This window comes from Sinohyriopsis cumingii, unplaced genomic scaffold (genome assembly GCF_028554795.1).
Source record: "Sinohyriopsis cumingii isolate HCF-2022 unplaced genomic scaffold, ASM2855479v2 utg000229l, whole genome shotgun sequence".
Lineage (NCBI taxonomy): Eukaryota > Metazoa > Mollusca > Bivalvia > Unionida > Unionidae > Sinohyriopsis > Sinohyriopsis cumingii.
In genome coordinates, this window is record NW_028315879.1 from 6,087,643 (window position 1) to 6,108,281 (window position 20,639).

The 20,639-nt window shown below is 34.7% G+C and overlaps 1 protein-coding gene across 1 annotated transcript; it reads right to left on the bottom strand.

Annotated features, from left to right (window-relative positions):
* Positions 1-1,268: 1,268 nt before the first annotated feature.
* Positions 1,269-20,346, bottom strand: LOC149774478 (neurocan core protein-like). Its single transcript, XM_089945295.1, has 5 exons — positions 20,313-20,346; positions 13,356-13,595; positions 12,312-12,545; positions 6,535-6,794; positions 1,269-1,586 (listed from the first exon to the last, which is right to left on the bottom strand). Exons 1-5 carry the CDS (start codon positions 20,344-20,346, stop codon positions 1,578-1,580), a joined length of 777 nt encoding a protein of 258 aa, XP_089801421.1. The 3' UTR covers positions 1,269-1,577.
* Positions 20,347-20,639: the final 293 nt, after the last annotated feature.

The window sequence follows — 20,639 nt, forward strand, 5'->3', positions numbered from 1 at the left end:
TGATAAGAAATCTACAGTTCCTACTCTTTGAGAATATTAAACAATAAAGTCGGGCAGATATTAAATGTCAATGCCACGTATGCCAAACAATTATGTTGCGGCTATGTTTTAGCTCAGTTAAACAAATGTTCAACAACATGATTCAAACTTTATAAAATAAGCCAGCTGGTTGCCGAGTTGTCGAGTTTCACTTTCATTTAGTCACGGTTAAGTTGTCCATTCGTCCTTGTTTCATTTTATTTCTTTCAGTTAATGTTTCATTCTTTGTTGGTAATTTTAATGCTCTCATCTTCACAGAAAATATAGCAGCAGTTTTGCATACCAGTTTTGACCTGATGGTGCAATTATTATGACTTTACATAAGTAGAAACTCTGCCACAGATACACTACAATACGACAAAATATACAGCAGGAATTTGCAACGAATGGGGTCTGCGTTAAATAGTATTACTAGTTAACTTCATTGTAAACAATTCATTTCCGGCCGCTCAATTTTATATGTAGAATATGTTAAGAGCGAAAATGAGATATATGACAAAAGTGTCTGTTCAATATAAAATTACTGAAAATTTTGTTCGTTTTCCTCTCCTCGGTAAAAGGCTATCGAGAAATTAAATGTTCTTTTAAAGGAGTTTAAAGTAGCATTAAAGATATCAGTTTGCTCTCAGATACTTCCATTTGAAAATCATCGATGAGGAAAGGAATTGGTCATCGCACGTTGGAAATGCGGAAATACGACAAAACACTCCCAAATGTACTGAATTTTTTGTGGATTCTGCGACAGAAATCACTAATTGAAAGACCCAGAGATCAGAGGTCTTTCAAAGAAAACAATTAAGAAATAGTGGCACAGATTAAAATGTCATTTTCACAACGCCATGATAATTGATATCAATGAAATTAAATCAGAGAAAGTGAGAGAAAAATATAGAGATAGAGTTATCCGGACGAAGTATACACAAGCAATGAGTGATGCAATCTTTAGAAGTTACACACTTAAAATATGTTGCTGACATCACCTGACCTAGGTATTCCGGCCACGATAGAAATTGGAGAGAGAGAATTGGATTTTGAAAATTACAATTTTACAATATCAAGCTTGGAGCTATCATTATAACATTACATATTCTTGGAAGAAAGGATAGTGGGTAGAACACGAATTTGCCAATGAGATACAACTGTAAACAATATTAATCCACTAAGACATTGTATTAAATTGGAATACTATTTAATGACAAAGATAGGACAATTCAAGTAGTATACAATTAATGAGTTTTATTATGGTTGCTAGGAGTATTTACCAACCAGAAGAATGATATTCATCGTTGACTCAGAGTTTAAGTAAAAATATAATGTTTAGTATGCTCTCATCATAATTATTGATTGTTTAGAATTGCAAAACATTGGTTACATATTCGTCAATTTAACTTAAAAGAAGGACATTCTGAAGCCTGTAATTATGTGTTATGAAGAAATTATTTCATTTCCGAGACTGGACGATTATAATGATGATTCCTCCATTGTAGTGTGAGGCATTTTCTGTTTGTCCTGCTTTGAGACTTCGCCACAAGCTGGACTTAGTTAAACTGGAATGAAGACAAGATGTGTGGTAGGATTAATGAAAAGAGATAAAACTCTCTCCCTCTCTATCTCTCCAACTTTCCACACACACAAACACACAAACTTGATTGATTCAAACACTTAATTAAAGTAAATATTAAAATAGACAAACTGCGAAATAATCCAACAAAATTTAATTATTAGAGAATGAACATTGTTGCACCAAGACATATGCAAAATAATAATATTAACGTATACGAAAGAATGACCATTAATAATATCAGGGCCCCAGTACCTAAAATATAAAGGATATATGATTTTTCCATTCATTACCCTGGACATATATATGCTACAGACGAAAGCTAGTTAAATACTAACGTCAATATACTGCAGAAAAAGAAACGATTCCGTCTGAAACATAAGAAGAGCTAACATTTACAACCAGACAACCGATACAAATTATTATGACACACATAAGCATAGATCAATGATTTGGACAAGGAATTACAAAGACAATATAGGTTTTTCAACACAAAGAGGTGATTCTCAAAAAAAAAAAAAAAACATGTAGCGAGATTATTTTCTCTGGAGGAATAAAGAGAGTGAATGGGGAATAAAGGGTAATTTGTGCACCATTGTCACGTTTGCCTGCCCGCGATTACGTAAGTCAGGAACAAAGGAATGGGTTAGCGCCATGAGTATGTCGACCCTGCACTGCCGTGGCGATTTGTGTTTGTACACGAGCCGCACCCTTAGGTGTTAATACTCACATGTTGCTTTTGTAAATCTCCCCGCGTTGACAGATGGCCTGAGGCTCGTCTGTTAAACTTGACCGACTGGGGTAGAATTGATATCCAGTCAGAACTGAGAAAGGGTGGGGCCATCAATTCGAACCAGAATTTAACAGTCATTTGGGCTGGGAACGAAATAGTCATTGTTAAGCATCGTGCTGACAAGTTGTAGCAATAACTCCGGGAGCCACTCGTGATTTCGCGGGACAAACCTTGGTACATTCAAGGACAGAAAGCTTCGTAAAGAAAGCTTTTGGGGACAGAACTACCGGGTAGTCAAGTCCCGAGTCTCAGAGAGACAGGATAGAACAAGGCAGTAGGCCGAGAACAAGCCTAGTTGCTGGAGAAAGAGAGAGAGAAGGAGGAGGAGGAGAAAAGGAAACGAAAAGGGAAGAGGATAGGAAGAATCGGAGTAAGGAAAACGCTGGAAGGAGGAAAGGAATTGGTGGAGTAAACACAGATGAGTAGAAACCAAGTACAGGGGAAAGCCATCTCACACTATTATCACGTGATGAAATAGGTTGTTACATGGTCGAGAGGAAGAAGATTGGTTGAGAAATTAATATCGTTTAATTTGTATTAAATTGTTATTCTTTTGAATTTCACCTTTGTGTTCTTAATAATTTAATTGTCGGTATTGCCGACTGGGGGCTCTGAGCTTTACCTCTCTCTATCACTAATTTCACTTCCTACAAAAACGGGCCAGGATGGGAATTCCACAGTAATTCAAATAAATATTGGGAGCATCCCACCCCAACGCATAACAGTGGGTCACATAGAACTTCACAACCATTGATGCACTGAATAAAAAATAAAATATAAATAAAACAGACTTGAATCAAATAAGAGAGAGATAAGGCAAAATAAAAAAATATCAGTAAGGTAAATTATATCAGTACAAGCGTATTTATTACATTAAATTTGCAAACTGCTGAAAATAAACGAGCTAATTTTCTTTAAGCATTTTTGAAATTAATTTATTTGTGTTATTATGATTTTTTGGCGTAGCTTTCTCAAATTTTCAGTCATATCGCTACGACGTCTGCGGTGTGGTAGTTAATACTGATGTCTAGCACTGAGGTATCATGCCTCAGATATGTAGCATCATATCTAGCACAGCCACATTATCCAGACCAGCCAGTCCTTATCAATAACCTCTTAATGCTGAGAGCCAAGCGAGGAAGCTGCTAGTACCATTTACATAAGCAATTATAAACGTTTTGCCTACAGTAGGAGGTGCAAGTGGTAATGGATCCTTCACTCTGATAAGATTAACACTGGTTATGAGAAATATTGCCAAATATTCGTTTCAGTTAGCTACGAAAGCTTCAGTATGTTCAAGTTGCACTTGCAGCGAATAATGCTGTCTTTTTCATTTGCTTAATATTTTATTTCTTCATTGGCTGATAATGCTATTTTGATCATTTTGCTTTAGATAATTTCTTCTTTGCAATTTGATTTTTAAAGTAACTCTCTCTTTCTTAAAAAAGAAAAAAAAAGAAAATGGCCCTAAAAGAAGAGTTGAAATTATTAGAAAAATGAAATATCACCGACTCCAACGATCATATAAATAATAATGAATGATTTTTTTCTTTGTTTTATGATGTATGTCTTTTTCGTCATACGGTGTATTGTTTGTGTTTTATCATCTTGACTGCTGGTAATATATATGTAACGGTAGGCACTACCGTCCAAATTACAAGACTTTCAAACTTTGTATCCTCCTGATCAATATAATTATTGATAGCCTTATCTTCTTTCATTTGGTTGCTTCATACTTTATGCCGAAATGCTGTGTTATGATATCATCTGTTGCTAAATCGATGAAAGGAAATAGTCCATCCTATGTTTTCTTCAACATAACTTTGTCCTTGCTTCACTGTATAGACATTAAATTTAACTCTTCAGCTAACATTTTTGTCCAATAGTCAACTGTCCAGCTCCGTTATTATATTTATGTTGGTATGCATATAACATAGCTGTTGCAGTTTCTCCAATCTTTGATGTATATATTTTTAATTGCTCATGGCCATAATCAATAAGATCATGATTTTTTTTCCATTAATGTATACACTCGTGATGATGAGAAGTACTGAGTTCATTACAAAGTATGCCAAATTCTTTTAGATTTATATTTTCGATGTTGAACTTCAAGAGCGATCAAAGGTATTAAAATTTTAAACATTGGGCAAACATTTTACATATGGATAAGCATAATCGAAACCTATATCACGATTTTACCAACTCTAATATAAGTAGATCAGACAAATACCAAGAAGATATTCCGTGTCCGTTGTTGCCATCAATATTGACAGATTTAATATTTTTGGCCATAATTTGATCTCTCGTTAGGTTTTATATCTAGTTATTGACTATTCCATTTCAAATTTGAATTTTAATAGCAATATATTATGAGATTCAATGAAATTGTTTATATTCTGAGAAGTTTAGCATTGCATATTTCAAATCATTCACTATTTATTTATCAGATGGAACATATATCTGACATTTCTACTTATTAAAGTCCATTATTGTCTTTTATTAAAAACTTTAAACGTAAAGCCACCAAACTAACGATGTTTTCCTTATTTTCCACAGCCTACATACCCGAGGTTATTATCATCATAATGAATCCTTGTTACGTAAGGTGTTTACTTGAAATCACTGACTTTGTCTTGCTTTCATACTGGAGTAGTTTGGGACATCAGTTTCGTTTGAATGAAATATATCCATGTAGGGTTAATTAACATTCTGAACAAAATCAGATTCTTGGGAACAAACTAAAGAACATTTTGAAACTTACTGAGAATTAGTGTTTATTTTTTATATTTTAGGGTTAATACTGTAGGTATCTTTCTTCTTAATACTGATATAATGGTTTGTAATAAAAACAAAAAGACATTGGTGAATAGAAGAGTTTGTGGCTTAATTGTATTAACTGTTGACATTTGTGGTGTCGTGTTTGTTGCAAAATATTGTGGGCATTTGGTCATACGGTCTTACCTTAATATGAGAGTTAGTTGCAATCTCATTTTTAACTTTAAGGCGTGGTAATCTTTTGTGGTTATTCTTATAATGTATTATACCGTCGTTTATATCTTTTTTATTTACAAATGGTTGGTGGACAGGTATTGTTTTGAATTTCTAGGGTTTGTGACCTATGGATTTTGAAAAACAAAAACGGCTTGGTGACTGAGATGGTTTTTAAATTTTGGTCAGTTGTGTTTTGTTTTTTCATTTTAATTTGTATGGTTGGTTGTCCCGTGTTTCTTTCCCAATATACGACAGTTGATCAACTAGCGTTTATAGTTTTATGTTGCGGGGGGGGGGGGGGGGGGGGTAAATGCTCTTTAAAATTTAATAGATGCTGGTTCATGACTACTTTAAACCAAATTGTGACTGGTGGAGCGCGTTTTAAAATATAGTAAATATCAGTAACCTGTGTTTTTAAAAGTGCTAATTTAATAGCTTCCTGAGTTTATTATTGGTGTTCATAAAGTGGCTGGTGTTGACCTGAGATTTTTCCGAACAATAAGGACGATATAACAGTGCGTTTTCTGGAAATAATAAAAAGAGGCTAACAAGAGATTAGGATGAGACAAGAAAATGGATATAGGAGGGTGGTTGTCTAGAGATAAAAAAAAACAAAGAAAGATAAGGATATGGGTGAATGATCCATGATGGCCGACACCTAAACTATTGGCTATTTTATGTCTTGATAAAATAAATGAATGTTCAAGCCATGCTAACTAGGTGGAACAATGGGTATACAAGACATCCAAAACTCTCTGTTTTTCAATCCATAACTTTAGCATGAAGGATACAGAATGCTGTTACCAATGTTTATGGTACGTAAACACATTTGCCTTTATTCTTTATATGTTATTGCACATTTCCAAACATGAGACGTATAAACTCTTGCAGGGAAATAGAAAAGTGTTATCTGCAACATATGTCTAGTGCAATGACCAAAATGACAATCTAAAGGTGTACTACTTATTATCTAGGTTCACCTCTATGAATGAGCCAAATAGTGCTCTCTGATTTGTCTATCGCCACTGCTGGGGTAATAACAGCATTACTGATATACACACTAATACCAGCCTCTCTTATTTAACAAAATATCCACTGAACAGGTCAAATACGTTTTATTATGCTTATGAATTGACAAATATGTACAGACCTTGCACCAGGCATTCCACGTTGAAAACCCAGTACATGATATGATTCCAATGCTGTCCATGCATTGAACCCTTATGTTCTGCATGATACGATATGAATATCCGTTGGAAGCCCATCCACATTCGCAAGATTGAAAACCCATGTAATAAGCGTCTAACATGTCCTCCATCGTTGCCAGACTGGCTCTTTTCGACAAACAGTTACTTCGAGCCTCGTCCAGAGTCATCCGTTCTCCCCCTTTTTGAATCACGATTTTGAGCTCTGAGGAGAGGAGGTCAGAGAATTAAATATACCTTATACAAGGATAATGCAGTAGATATCTAAACTTTCTTAAATTATAACCTAACACGACCAAAATTAATTGTATATATAAATATATCGTCATTCCAGTATGGAGTTAGGATAAAGAAGTCTACAATATTGATGAAATACGTGAATCTAGTTTACCTTTTCCAATTTAGATATAAACATGAAAATCGCAAACTACCGAACTAGTAAAGGCCTAAGAAATTTTAAGACACCTAAAATTGTAGGCTGGAAATCTCATTGAATCATAAACCCACCTTAAGTGATTTATATGTTTGTGGTTACACAGCTGCATTCAACAGAAACAATGCATAGTGTGATGATTGATGATTGTTAACAAATTTTCATCTAATGGAAATATTCTAATTCAGAGTTTAGGCCCTCGAAACATTATTTTTTCTAATTGAAACCAATGTATGTGAATAATTAAACATCCCACAACGTTTGCTATGTTAACTACTGTATGCAAATCCTATTTTGAATAATCATTTGAGATTATATGCCATTTGCAAAAATATAAAACCAGCCAGCAGACCGAGGAGCTTAAGATTACTAATTGCTGATGTATACAATGCGTGTATAAAGAAAATACATATCAAAATAATAGTCGATGAAGCGTTTCAATGTAAGTACAATATGTGTGGAAGGGTGATGCAATTTGTATCGTTCTACCTAGTCCATGCGATTAGCCATAATAAAGAGAAAGAATGTTTAACCTCAAATTATAAAAATAAAAATGTTCACTTAAAGACAATAAATTTATTTGATTCATTTTATACTGTAAAGGTGATATTCACCCAGTTTTTAAATGTATAAAATGAACATCATACTTGTTTTTCATTGATAATAAAACATGAAAAACAGGACACTGGTTACATAAATCGAAGTACTATTTAAACATGTTGAATATCACCCTGATTTCTTCATTGCTATGACGTTAATCTATTTCTCGGAAATCCTCTACCAACTCTGACATATGCAGTTTTAATGGATGAACACAAATAATATGTTACAAACTTTCTTAACCTAGATGATGAACATTACTAATTACTTAAGTCTCATTTTAATATTAAGTGAAAAATTGTTTTACCATTAAAACTCTATATTTTCATCATAATGTAATTTTGCAATGGAAGAACTGACGTCTCTTCTATTATCATAGTCAAGGTTTACATCAGCATCTGATATATACACCAAACGGCATACGAATTCGTTCAGAGTGGGCAGAAAGAGCGAGATTGATATGGCATAGAGACAAGAAGTATTCATTTGTCGTATGAAACGTGTTCTTTGCTCCTTCTCATTACTAAACAAAATGCAGTTTTGCATTTATTAGACGCCCTCTCGTTTATGCTTGCTAAATACTTTCAGTTTTACTATAACGAATGCAATTCAAAATGAACTGGAATTTGTAAATGTTCGATTCTATATGCATAATTATATTTATGCACGGAAGTGAAAGAAGGCCTCTGAGTTGTTGAATGTTGGCTGTGTAATAAGGACGTATGGATTGAACATCTGTATCGAAGGTTAGAACATGACTATTACATGAAATTGGTATGTAATACACATTTCTCAGCACGATATAAATTGATTTTATAACCTTGTTTTCATAAAGATGACGTTCAAATGATATATTGCTATCTCTAGAACAGCAAAAGATAACATATTAAAGTATAAAAGGTTGGCTAAAAACACAATGAAGGAGCAGCGTTTTCTATCAAGTACAAAATGTTCTCTAATAGTCCATAATCAAAAGTCTGTCATATAACCTCACATCGAAAAGTGTCCCTCTCACAGGAAATAAATTGACAATTGGATAATAATAGGTTTCAATGTCAGTGATCACTTGCAAGGTATCCAGTCTTGTAGAAGTAAATCCGTCTGGAGGGATACAGGAACATATATGTGATGAGATCAACAATAATGGGTTGATGATTTGAAGATTGTTTGTAAAGTTTTGTTTTATATATTTAGGTCAGTGTACAGTGCATGCATATTTATCAAATATTGGATGCGGTTAAGTTGATTATATTCCGAAACGGATGACTGCATGGCATATTCGACTGTTTTTCTCTCTTTTGAACACCCTTAATATAAATGGGACTATGCATCCAGTAGTACATAATACATTTCCTAGATTTGATTTATAAGAACAACATACATAGGGGGATTTCACTGGTATTAACAAATTCTAAAAGGAAGGGTTTTACAAGGCTTTTTGAGTGGAAAAGAATTCTGATAAGGGGGGTAATTTACTTTCAGGGGATTATAATTTGCTTCGTGAATTTAGTATGCCAGCATTAAAGATTGAAAGTTTATTCGGTAACTGGTTCGAGATGCTGCAGTAGGTTATAGCAATGGCTGTTAAAGCAGTGTTATAGCAATGGCTGTTAAAGCAGTGTTATAGCAATGGCTGTTAAAGCAGTGTTATAGCAATGGCTGTTAAAGCAGTGTTATAGCAATGGCTGTTAAAGCAGTGTTATAGCAATGGCTGTTAAAGCAGTGTTATAGCAATGGCTGTTAAAGCAGTGTTATAGCAATGGCTGTTAAAGCAGTGTTATAGCAATGGCTGTTAAAGCAGTGTTATAGCAATGGCTGTTAAAGCAGTGTTATAGCAATGACTGTTAAAGCAGTGTTATAGCAATGGCTGTTAAAGCAGTGTTATAGCAATGGCTGTTAAAGCAGTGTTATAGCAATGGCTGTTAAAGCAGTGTTATAGCAATGGCTGTTAAAGCAGTGTTATAGCAATGGCTGTTAAAGCAGTGTTATAGCAATGGCTGTTAAAGCAGTGTTATAGCAATGGCTGTTAAAGCAGTGTTATAGCAATGGCTGTTAAAGCAGTGTTATAGCAATGGCTGTTAAAGCACTGTTATAGCAATGGCTGTTAAAGCAGTGTTATAGCAATGGCTGTTAAAGCACTGTTATAGCAATGGCTGTTAAAGCAGTGTTATAGCAATGGCTGTTAAAGCAGTGTTATAGCAATGGCTGTTAAAGCAGTGTTATAGCAATGACTGTTAAAGCAGTGTTATAGCAATGGCTGTTAAAGCAGTGTTATAGCAATGGCTGTTAAAGCAGTGTTATAGCAATGGCTGTTAAAGCAGTGTTATAGCAATGGCTGTTAAAGCAGTGTTATAGCAATGGCTGTTAAAGCAGTGTTATAGCAATGGCTGTTAAAGCAGTGTTATAGCAATGGCTGTTAAAGCAGTGTTATAGCAATGGCTGTTAAAGCAGTGTTATAGCAATGGCTGTTAAAGCAGTGGTATAGCAATGGCTGTTAAAGCAGTGTTATAGCAATGACTGTTAAAGCAGTGTTATAGCAATGGCTGTTAAAGCAGTGTTATAGCAATGGCTGTTAAAGCAGTGTTATAGCAATGGCTGTTAAAGCAGTGTTATAGCAATGGCTGTTAAAGCAGTGTTATAGCAATGACTGTTAAAGCAGTGTGTCCACCCTTTCATGCCATTTATATAAACACACGTGTGGCTCTGATTTGATTGAAATTAATTTGGAAACGTGATGATTACTAATGGTCTTTAGAACTTGAACTTTTACAAATTATATAAGGTTGACTAACTGAAACTTCAATTTCTTCAGTTTAAGATAAAGTGAGGTTTCATGTGTTCCAGACATTAGTTAAGCCTTAAGAACGTTATTAAAACCATATGATGAACTTTCACCTATCCTGTAGAGTTTAGTTTGTTTTACTTGTTAGACAAGTCCAGTGTGGATAGAAACGTTCCTAAGAGTGTACTTGGAAAGATATTTGATATCAGTAATTTAGGAATTTCAGGCATCCGCTTTACACCAACGCACTAACGCTATAATGTTTTGATTCGTAGATTATACAATAAATATACCACATTTACAAATGTTGAGTAGATATAAGGAAATATTTTAAGAGGGGAACTTTTATTAAAATAAAAAGATTGTTTTGTCATTAGTGAATAAAACAAGTTTCGTCTACATGAGTGCTATCTTTCTTTAATCTACCCAAACCATTAAAATTGTATTTTTGTTATGTAATTCTTCAATTTGCATGTACTTTTTCTCTATTTTCTGTCAATACAATTAGTAGCATTGAGGAGAGGGAACGAAAACTGAAATAGTCTTAAATATGAAAATAGATGTTTGATAAACATACGCAAGGGCAAATATGTTTCTTAAATATGAAACACGTAGTAACAAAAATAACATCTCGATAAATGTAGCATCGCCATAGTGGTTTACTCCCACTGTTATATGCACAAAATACATGTAGCACGTATGGTTTGTTCTGAATGGTAAATTAAGGAATTTATATATGGCACATGCATACAACGCAGCCGTCATAAGCCATATAAAAAAATCTTAACTCAGAATAATAAACGAATGCGATATTGTATTTATTATATGCCCTGCTTTAAGCTTTCTAAACATTTTTAGCTTTACTGTATGAATGAAATTCATAACGAATTAGTATTTTTTAAGTTCCATTCAAGGCATCTAAATCATCTACGTGCAGACGTTGAAAATGACACCTAAGTAGTTCTAATCTGTGTGGATGATACGGAAATACGATTGTAACAAATGCATCGAACACCAACATGTCCAGCATGTAAGATTAAATTGGCATGCAATAAATATTAGAACAAAATACGTATGTATTTTATTTGTGCATAATTCATTATGAAAAAATTGTAATAATGTCCAACTTACATTTACGTGGTAGAGTCAAATTACATTTGTTATCTTAATCAAACTATGACCTTAGACTTTAATTTCTTAGATGTAAAAAAGTGTTTATAAGACCGTGACCAAATCGCGAGGATAGATCGATTGATCCGAAATAACTCTCCAAAACGAATTACTGGCAAAACATTTCAGTGTTCAAATAAATAACAGCATATGTGCCATTCCTTTTTAACCTCTTTGATGATGAAGTCTCAAATTCTGGGAACGAATAAACTTACCCTATGAGCAGCATCATGCACTTATAAAGTATAACTTGTCTATTTTTGGGTGCAGTTTTAAAAAAATACATAAAACGTTTTGTTTCTTTATTTATGAAACGTTTAATATAGAATATTTTTGATTTTAGTGACTCTGTATGCAACTTAATTAGTTTCGTATGCAGTGCGTGCTCAGCCATATAACAGCGTCATCGTCAGCAAGGTACTACAGATCATGCAATCCACCAGGGAACTTTGACAATGGACAGTTGTTCACAATGTGTGACATGGTCTGAAGAGCTTCACAGAAAGTGAAATAGTTAATGGCCTGGCCCCATCTGACAAGGCTGACTGAACAACAACCCTGTCCTGTCCGAAAGCGATTCAGTGTGGTCCACAGATGACGTGGAAGGTTGAAATCAAATGCTACTGAGCATCAGGACAACACAGGATCAGCCATTCCCAGTTATTTCCTTTTTGATAGTGTTTGACATACGAGTAAAGTAATCGAAAAGGATTCTAAAAAAGAAAAAGCACTTTTACCCGTTTTCCGCGGTTTGCAGTATACCTTCATGGCAGATTGCTCAGGGCACCCTAATACTCCTTGCCTAACAACATACGGACGCTTATCTGCAGCCCACCCGCAACCGTCATTTTGGTAGCCAAATTTGTTGGCGGCTTTTAGATCCTCTAATTTGGCGATAGATAGTCCTTGATATCCACAATGTGCCTCAGCAACAGTGAACATCACACTGTGGTCCGCTATTGATATAGTTCCTGAAACAGATATGTGAATTTAGTTTCATAGCGCACGTGTGTATGTATACATGTATAATTGTGTAGGTGTGCGAGTGTGTATTTTGAGCTCTGTAACATCATTTTGCGAATACACGCTTGTACATATGCTAATATAGTTAGATGAAAGAACGCAATGTTTAAATGATGACTTAAAACTATTTAAAAAGCATAACACTTTCCATAGTTCTAATACTACTAATAATTATCCTTTGTATACACATTGATCAAGCCTATGCAAAATAAGACCAAAAGGAATATAGTAAATATAAACTAGTTTGAAAGACGTAGATGATGTATTACACAGCTGATAAAGTTACATTTAAAATAGATTATTAAATTATTGTTCTACACGATCGGCCTTTGTCCAGCTTGAAACAATGATTAATTAAACAATAGTTTACCTCTACTAATGATAAGTGTAATGTTGTGTGAAAACAGTTAACCTTCCAAATAGGCTAAAGTAATAGCTATTTATATTATATGCTTGTCGTATTTTCAGTTTCTTCGAACAAATATTTCAGCGGCTGAGGTTTAACAGTAATGCAGAAAAGTCAATCGTAGGATGGTGAAATTGCCATACATGCCTAGAATTCATGTATTTATGCAAGCGTTACATCAACGCAGCTGAGAAAAGCGTATACCGAGAGCTGTTGTCGCATCATGCAAAACCTTCTTAACTTTGTAGCAATCAACTTCTTGATCCCTCATGTCATAACATGAAAATAATCCACGCTTAACTTTGCTCCAGGGGCATCTTAAGAAATATAAATAAACTAGAAATGGACTTACCGACTGGAGTATGGCTTGTGAAGACTTCCCATCCGACGGCCCTAGTTAGAACATCATAGCTGATATATGTCACCCGACTCAGTTCGCATATGCCGCCTTCACTCTGGAAGTTGGCGGCAGTGCAACTTACAGCCTCGATGCATTTTGTCCAGCATTCCCGCCCTGATAAAGCTACTGCACCCTGGATGTGCTCTCCGTTCACCCTGTAGTTGTTGAAACGATTGTGTGCTAAAAAGACGCCTTTAAAAATACAAATATTGATATACTTTCTGAGCAGAAGAAAAAATAATCAAACGTAAACTCATATTATAATAAATGGTAATATATATTAGCGATGAGTCGTGGTTAATATAACATACATAGATAGATAAATACAAATATAAGAACATTCTTTTAGCAACTCGTCCGACGCGGATGTGGAAGGTCGCAGGTTCGAACCCGGGCCGGGTCATACCAAAGACTTATTACAATGGTACTAGGACGTGCCTTGCTAGGCGCTCAGTATCAAGAGGATTTTACTAGGACTGGTCGGCTTAGTGTCAGGATAGTGTGACTGGGAGGGATATGATGCTACAGGTCTGAGGGATGATGACCTAGTGCTAGACGTCACTTTAAACTGTCACACTGAAAACATCGCAGCGATAGGACTGACGTTTTTTAAGGAGACGTTATTAATCCAAATCTCTCTCGCTCTCGCTCACTCTCTCTCTCTCACACACACACATATACACACATTCACACACATACACACACACTCAATTAGGGTCCCCCGAGTGACCGAGTGGTCTAAAGCGCTCTCCATTACGGATCACTGCCATCTCACCTCTGTCTACGTAGGTTCGAGTCTCGGATTCGGCCAATGTAGGTATGTGGGAAAACTTGCCAGTAGCTTCTCGTGGGTCGGTGGTCCTTTCTGGGATATTCCCTGGTTATTCCTCCACCATTAATACTGGCCGCCATGTATAGCCTATCTTGTGCTGAAAAATGGCGTTAAACCCCACAACAACAACAACAACACTCAATTAGCAATCCTTCGTGTCTTTTATTTTGTCTGTTACAAACGAAAATAAACTGAACATTACGAAGGAACTAAGCGAGTGTTAAGTATAAAACCTTTATTCCAGTAGCGATTAAATGTTCTGTATATATATATATATATATATATATATATATATATATATATATATATATATAATCACTATCGAAAACAACAGATTGAACAAATGTTCTGCGAAAATAAATCACAGTCTTACTAAGATGGCAAATGTTTGTGATACCTAAGTTTGTTCCAACAAAACCCAGATATAGTCAAAGAACATCATCTGGTGTGATGCCATTTTATACATAAAAAAGCTACAAATCCTATATGCATGGAAACATAGCACTCCCCAGCCCATCTTGATTAATTTAGCGAATACAATAAACCGTTTTAAGAGGATAAGAGCAACACCGATGAGTCCATGGGAAGGTATCTATATATACCGTTATGGATTCTCAATTAGAAATAGGGAATATATATACAAGAATAACAAATTAACTAAACGTTTAGAAATATCCAGACCGTTTAGGAATATTAAGGAAATAATCTTGAAATACAGAGATAAAAAGGAATTATGGGGTTTAGAAGAAAACTTGACATATAACTGGGTTAGGTATGAAGCTACAAAAATTATTAAAAGTACAACAGAAGAAGAAAATATATATGTAGACTGGAATAGGGCATGGAAAAATTGGACGAAGTTAGGATCACTAAAAATTCAAAGCCTCTGCTTCAAATACAGGTGTCTACATAATGGTAGATTTTAAAAAATTTTACAAAGATGTTTATATACAACAAAAAAAAAATTATATATATATGTGTGTGTGTGTGTACACTATGGATATACATTTTCCATTCCTGAAGGCTATAAGATAAAAGCAGCAATAAAAATGCAGTTCCATGCCATTGTTTTGTATTTCCTTACACATTCTGTATTATCAGCGCTGTCACTGTTTGTCCTGCATTTTCATTTCGTGTATCACGTGATACACATACTACATTTCAATGACGCGTCGCCGATCTCTGCTAACAGCTATATTACTCTGCCGTATCGAAAGATTCACCATCAACAATTATTGTTACTCCGCTCTAATCCTGAGATGTTTGGATAAGTTTCACATATCATCTGGCGCCAACGTTAATTAAGAGTTGTTCGCAGTAGGAACTTGACAGGATAGGACTCAACTGAGCCGCAATCACTGGAGCTGGTGTAGATGCTGAAAACCTACCTGTACGCCTGTACCATACATACAACAAGAACAAGTGAAGACACTTCTCGCCCTTCTCGATGAACCTTTTATGAATCAAACAACTTGTTATGCTTACACAAAGGCTGCCTTACTGCTGCATCTTTAATGAATGCCAGGCTATTCTCTTAGGTCTCACTGGATAGTTTCGTATTTTGACACCCCCCTAATTTTTAAGGTAGAAGGCATGAGCCTAATTATCACTATCCTAGTATTTATAAATTCACACAGAAGCTAAATCTGCAATGTGGTTTAGATTTACTTTAAGTTAGGCTTGAAAATGGATTGGCTTGTTGGTGACTGCCTGTCACATTATGACGAACACTGGAGATCAAATCCGTAACTTGGGCTGCAAATGAGTAGCAGACTTGGCTTACGTATTTACATGTGTCTGCTACAGAGGTAAATATCTAAAATTCTAGATGGTTGAGGGATGATGAAAAGTATGCTAATTTTTTATAGTACTAGTGAACTTTATTCATGTATAAGGCACATACTGATTCTTTTAGATGCCTTGTCACAGCAAAATATTAAAAATGGCTATTTTCTGTCAAAAATGAAAGTAAAATAGAGGGGTTGGTGGTAGTGTTGGTTCAGTATAAAAGTCATCAATTGCATAAGGAATTAACATTAATACCTCAGGCAGAATCTTAGAAGCATACTTTTAACAAAAATCGTTAGTTAGGTTTTACATGTATCTTTAATGTAATATTATTATCATTTTTCTGCAACAGGTCATCGTCGGATGAAAATATGCCAAAAAACTGTCAAGTGAGACCTTATTTTATAGGTTGCCATGGTCATGAATGCGTCTGTTCAATACACAAGTTAAACGAGATGAACGGAATATCACTCCACTCATTGTTCGACCTAAGGAAAAGATGCGATCGGAAGTCAAAACTTGTGTAGGCATACAAAGTCGAATGCCAAGCCTGCTAAGAAACTTATTAAGTGGCTAATTCTACCCTCGACAGCTTCACTCCTATGTTTCCCACTCACTCATCATGAACCCTCACCAAAAATTTCAACTACATCCTTAATCACACCACCAGCTGCTACGGGTTTAATTAATTAGAACACGTGGCTATTCTTAAAACCTCTATCACGGAAATACTTCGTAGGTCGATCCCGTTATGATACGAATATGTTCATTTGCATACGTTCTGTATAAGAATTTTCTCATGGGAGTTGAGTCTTAAGAAACGAAAGTTAGAAATGTTTCAGCCAAGAATAAGTCATTACAGTCGAGTAGTTCCGAAATAGCCTAGAAAATCGTGCGTTGTGTGCTCATGTCATCACATTATAAATAAGGTTCAATACACGAGCGATTGCCCACTCATTAAGGTGTACGTGTACACAATGAACTAAGGATTTAATTATCCAAATACGTATGATGGCTGTCCACTCATTCTAGTGGGTTTAATGTTTTATTGTTGCTGAGTTTACTGAGGTCATCCTGTGTTAACACACAAACTGATTAACGAAAGCCCGGCCCCACAAAGGCGACTATGGTATGTCTCAAATTACATGTACAATTAACATTACGTTTATAAACTATACAGTACTAACATTACCTGTAGCACTTATCAGCAGCCTAGCAAAGGAACCGTACTGACAAACGTATGTAAAGGTGAAACAATGGCACGTTTTATGTTTCTTGGACATTCTTCCATCAATGCTCGTGAATAAGGGCACGTCACCAAGATTGCCTAATCAGCAACTTAAGTTTTCTCGCTTAATAAATGCTATTTTATTAAACAGTTTATTAATTTTTTATGTTTCATACTATAGTCAAAGACACCTTTGAACGGGTTATTGAAAGCAGTATTCACAAAGAACCATCTTTTCGCAAACTCATATAACGTTCAGGTAAGGTATCAATCATTGCATTTGTTCTTTCGATAAGATGTGAAATAAGATTGTATCAAGTACACCGCTGAAATAAATTTATCAAACTGAATAAATGCAATAGACGCACGCGGCAAGTTTTAAATAAACAATGAATGTCATTGTAATACTAACAAATCATTAAAATAATTGGTTTGAATTGCATTATTTTTCTTGCCTAAATTGTCGCACGCAGCAGCGTATCTGCGTATAGGCAGCTACGTGACTGTGATGTATAAAAGTGTTTCATATTGTCGAAATATGTGAATTTAGTTAAACTTTGGACTTCCAGTATGAACTAAGAAACACATTGGTGTTAGAAATTAACACATTAAGGTCATCCTATCTCTCGTACCTAAACTGTATACTATATCTGCCTTTGGACCACCTTAGACATTTATGAAATAACGAATGACGTAAAAGCGGCGAATGCTTCGAACTTATTTTTTTCGCAATTTCTCTGTCAATCATGTGATCAAACGAGTAGCAGAGATAATCAAGGTAGTACAAACAGATTGTGTTTTAAAGTCTGACATTTCCGTCGAAACAAACCAACTTTTCTATAAACTACTGCGCAAACATACATCAGATGCTTAATTTTGTCGATCATAAATAGACGAGGCAGTCCGAATGGAACTGCCTATTTAATTATTTTTTATTTTAATTTTAATTTGTGGGATGGTTCTTTTCATAGTGCATAGGATATACGTATTAAATTGCGTAAATTATAATTCAAGCATGTAATGAGAATTATTTTAAAAGTATAATAGACGTCTGTCCAATGACGTCACCAACGATATCATTGCATTCTGTAAAAGGTTGACTTACTAAGCTGTGTTACGTTTCATTATGCAGAATAAATAAATCAACGAAATAGACTGAAAGTCAAATACTGCAGTAATGAGAACAAATACACATACACTATTTGCAAGGATCATATACTTAATCCGAAACGTTCGCAGCGGACAAGAAATAATTCTGGTTTACGACCACTTCGAAGTAAATAAAGAAGAAAGTTTTATGTACATTTATTAATCCTTATTTTGGATAACGTGAAAAGGATTTGACTTTGGTGGGTTACAATGCTCTGATTTGGAAACAATTTTACTTTTGTTATTTTGATGACGATGGTATTGGTGGTGCGACGAAACTGCTCCAACAAAATCCTCCAAAGTATTAAAGCATAGGTTTGGAAAATAATCAAGATGCTGCGATACACTGTATCAAAAATTAAAACATCAAAACGTATATGTTAATGAAACTCCAAATATTTGTTACATTTATCTTTGAAACATTTGTTAGCTTTGGCTTAAACGTAACTGATTTATGTCTAACGAATGAGATTCGAATAAATGTCCGCATGTCACGTTTTACTTAATAAATGCCTTTCATATTGCCTTTGTTATCAAGAAAAATCCAGATATCATTTGTTCTGAAAGTTGTATTCTTACTCATTAAAAGTTTCATACACTTTATTCAAATTATCAAATGGGAAAATAAATGAATTTATTTCCTCGTTGTTTCTTTTTCGTTTGTTACTTATCATCACATAATTAGTACTTGTTTCTGGACATATCCCTTTGATTGCCATGCTGCTATATTCGACCGGAGCCAGTATAATTGGCTCAGTGACTCATCAAAATTTCAGAGCTTAACCTCGTACTTGTTAGGTAAAGCCTAATAAATCCGAATTACGGACGGACACCGCGTTTCAAAAACGAATACCAGGTGAATACATTCAGCGTATATTTATATTCTGTCACGTATACCCAATATGTTTCGACTGGAACGTTACGCATTTAGGGAAACAGTGATGCTAGACCAAAGCAACAAAGGTGGGGAAGACTGCAGAACAACAACATACATACAATGAATTCCTCACGCAGGTAATCATTGTAAGGCCATACGAGGACTTTTGAAGAGACATTTGAAATGGATGTAGATGGTACTGTTATCTTTGGCAATGATGCAGAATATTCTCAAAGGAAGTTATAGACGTTGATTACAAAATACACCAAAACCAAAATAACCATTAATCACATTATTTAAAACATGGTGAAAATAACACACACACACACACACACACACACACAACACCGGCGTCTTTTTTCTGCTGGCACCGAAGAATGTTCTAAGTCTAGGAATCATAATGTGGAACAGTCCATAAAGCAATATCTATTTTATGACAAAATTATATTTTCATGCCCCCCCCCCCCATTTTTTAAATTTAAATTGTAATGTTCCATTTTTGGTATTTAAAGTATGTACTAGTATTACGACATAGTTTTAGTAGGCACAACAACACAACAACAACAATTATAGAAGTGATGAAAGCAATTTTAGTCGTTAAGATTATATAAATGACATTGGTGAAGAAAGACATAACATATATATTATACAAATCTAAAATAACTTTAACTATTTTAATCAAAATTGAGATTACATAATGGATTCCGATTGAATAAGTTTTCTTGTGTTCCTCCCATATACCTCTTCCTATTCACTACAATTATGAAAGAAATGGTTTCCAATGGCAGATTGACATCTGCAACTTTAGAAAATATCTGAAGCATTTTAACATTTTATATTGATTATGAAAATATATTACTCGAATGAAACGCCAATAGTGAGAATGGTCTTTATGCATTTCTTTATTTAACGACACAGTTAATACAGTTTACAAAATGTGAGAAATTGTTAATCGAATATTTTCCTATAAAAAAGATAGGTATGTAGATATTCACACAGTAATACCTGAAACAAAGTCAATAGGGTCCAACTTACCTTTCTTTATTTTGTTGATCTTCTCTTTGACCATTACGAATTCAGGAAAGAGCTCTAGGACAGAAGAAACATTACCGGTACAAAAAACATCTAAGAACATCAGAAGAAGGATAATGATAACAACGGAAAAATTCATGGCAGGAGCTTGAATGAATAATTAGCAATGGTATAACTATTGTATTAATACACTCAATGAATTAAGTATATAACAAGAAATGCAACAGAGCAGTTTGAGGAGGAACCTTCATACTGATATTGCAATCTTCTTGTGTAAGTGTCGACTATATCATTACGTCAATCACCCTTCGCTATCACCGCCTTATTTCC

Excerpts from the sequence above, each read along its gene's own strand:
- LOC149774478 (XM_089945295.1), bottom strand. The coding sequence starts at position 20,346 with ATGGTCAAAGAGAAGATCAACAAAATAAAGAAAG. Across the intron at positions 13,596-20,312 it reads GATCAACAAAATAAAGAAAG|GCGTCTTTTTAGCACACAAT; the intron begins GTAAGTTGGACC and ends GTATTTTTAAAG. Across the intron at positions 12,546-13,355 it reads CACAAGCCATACTCCAGTCG|GAACTATATCAATAGCGGAC; the intron begins GTAAGTCCATTT and ends TATCTGTTTCAG.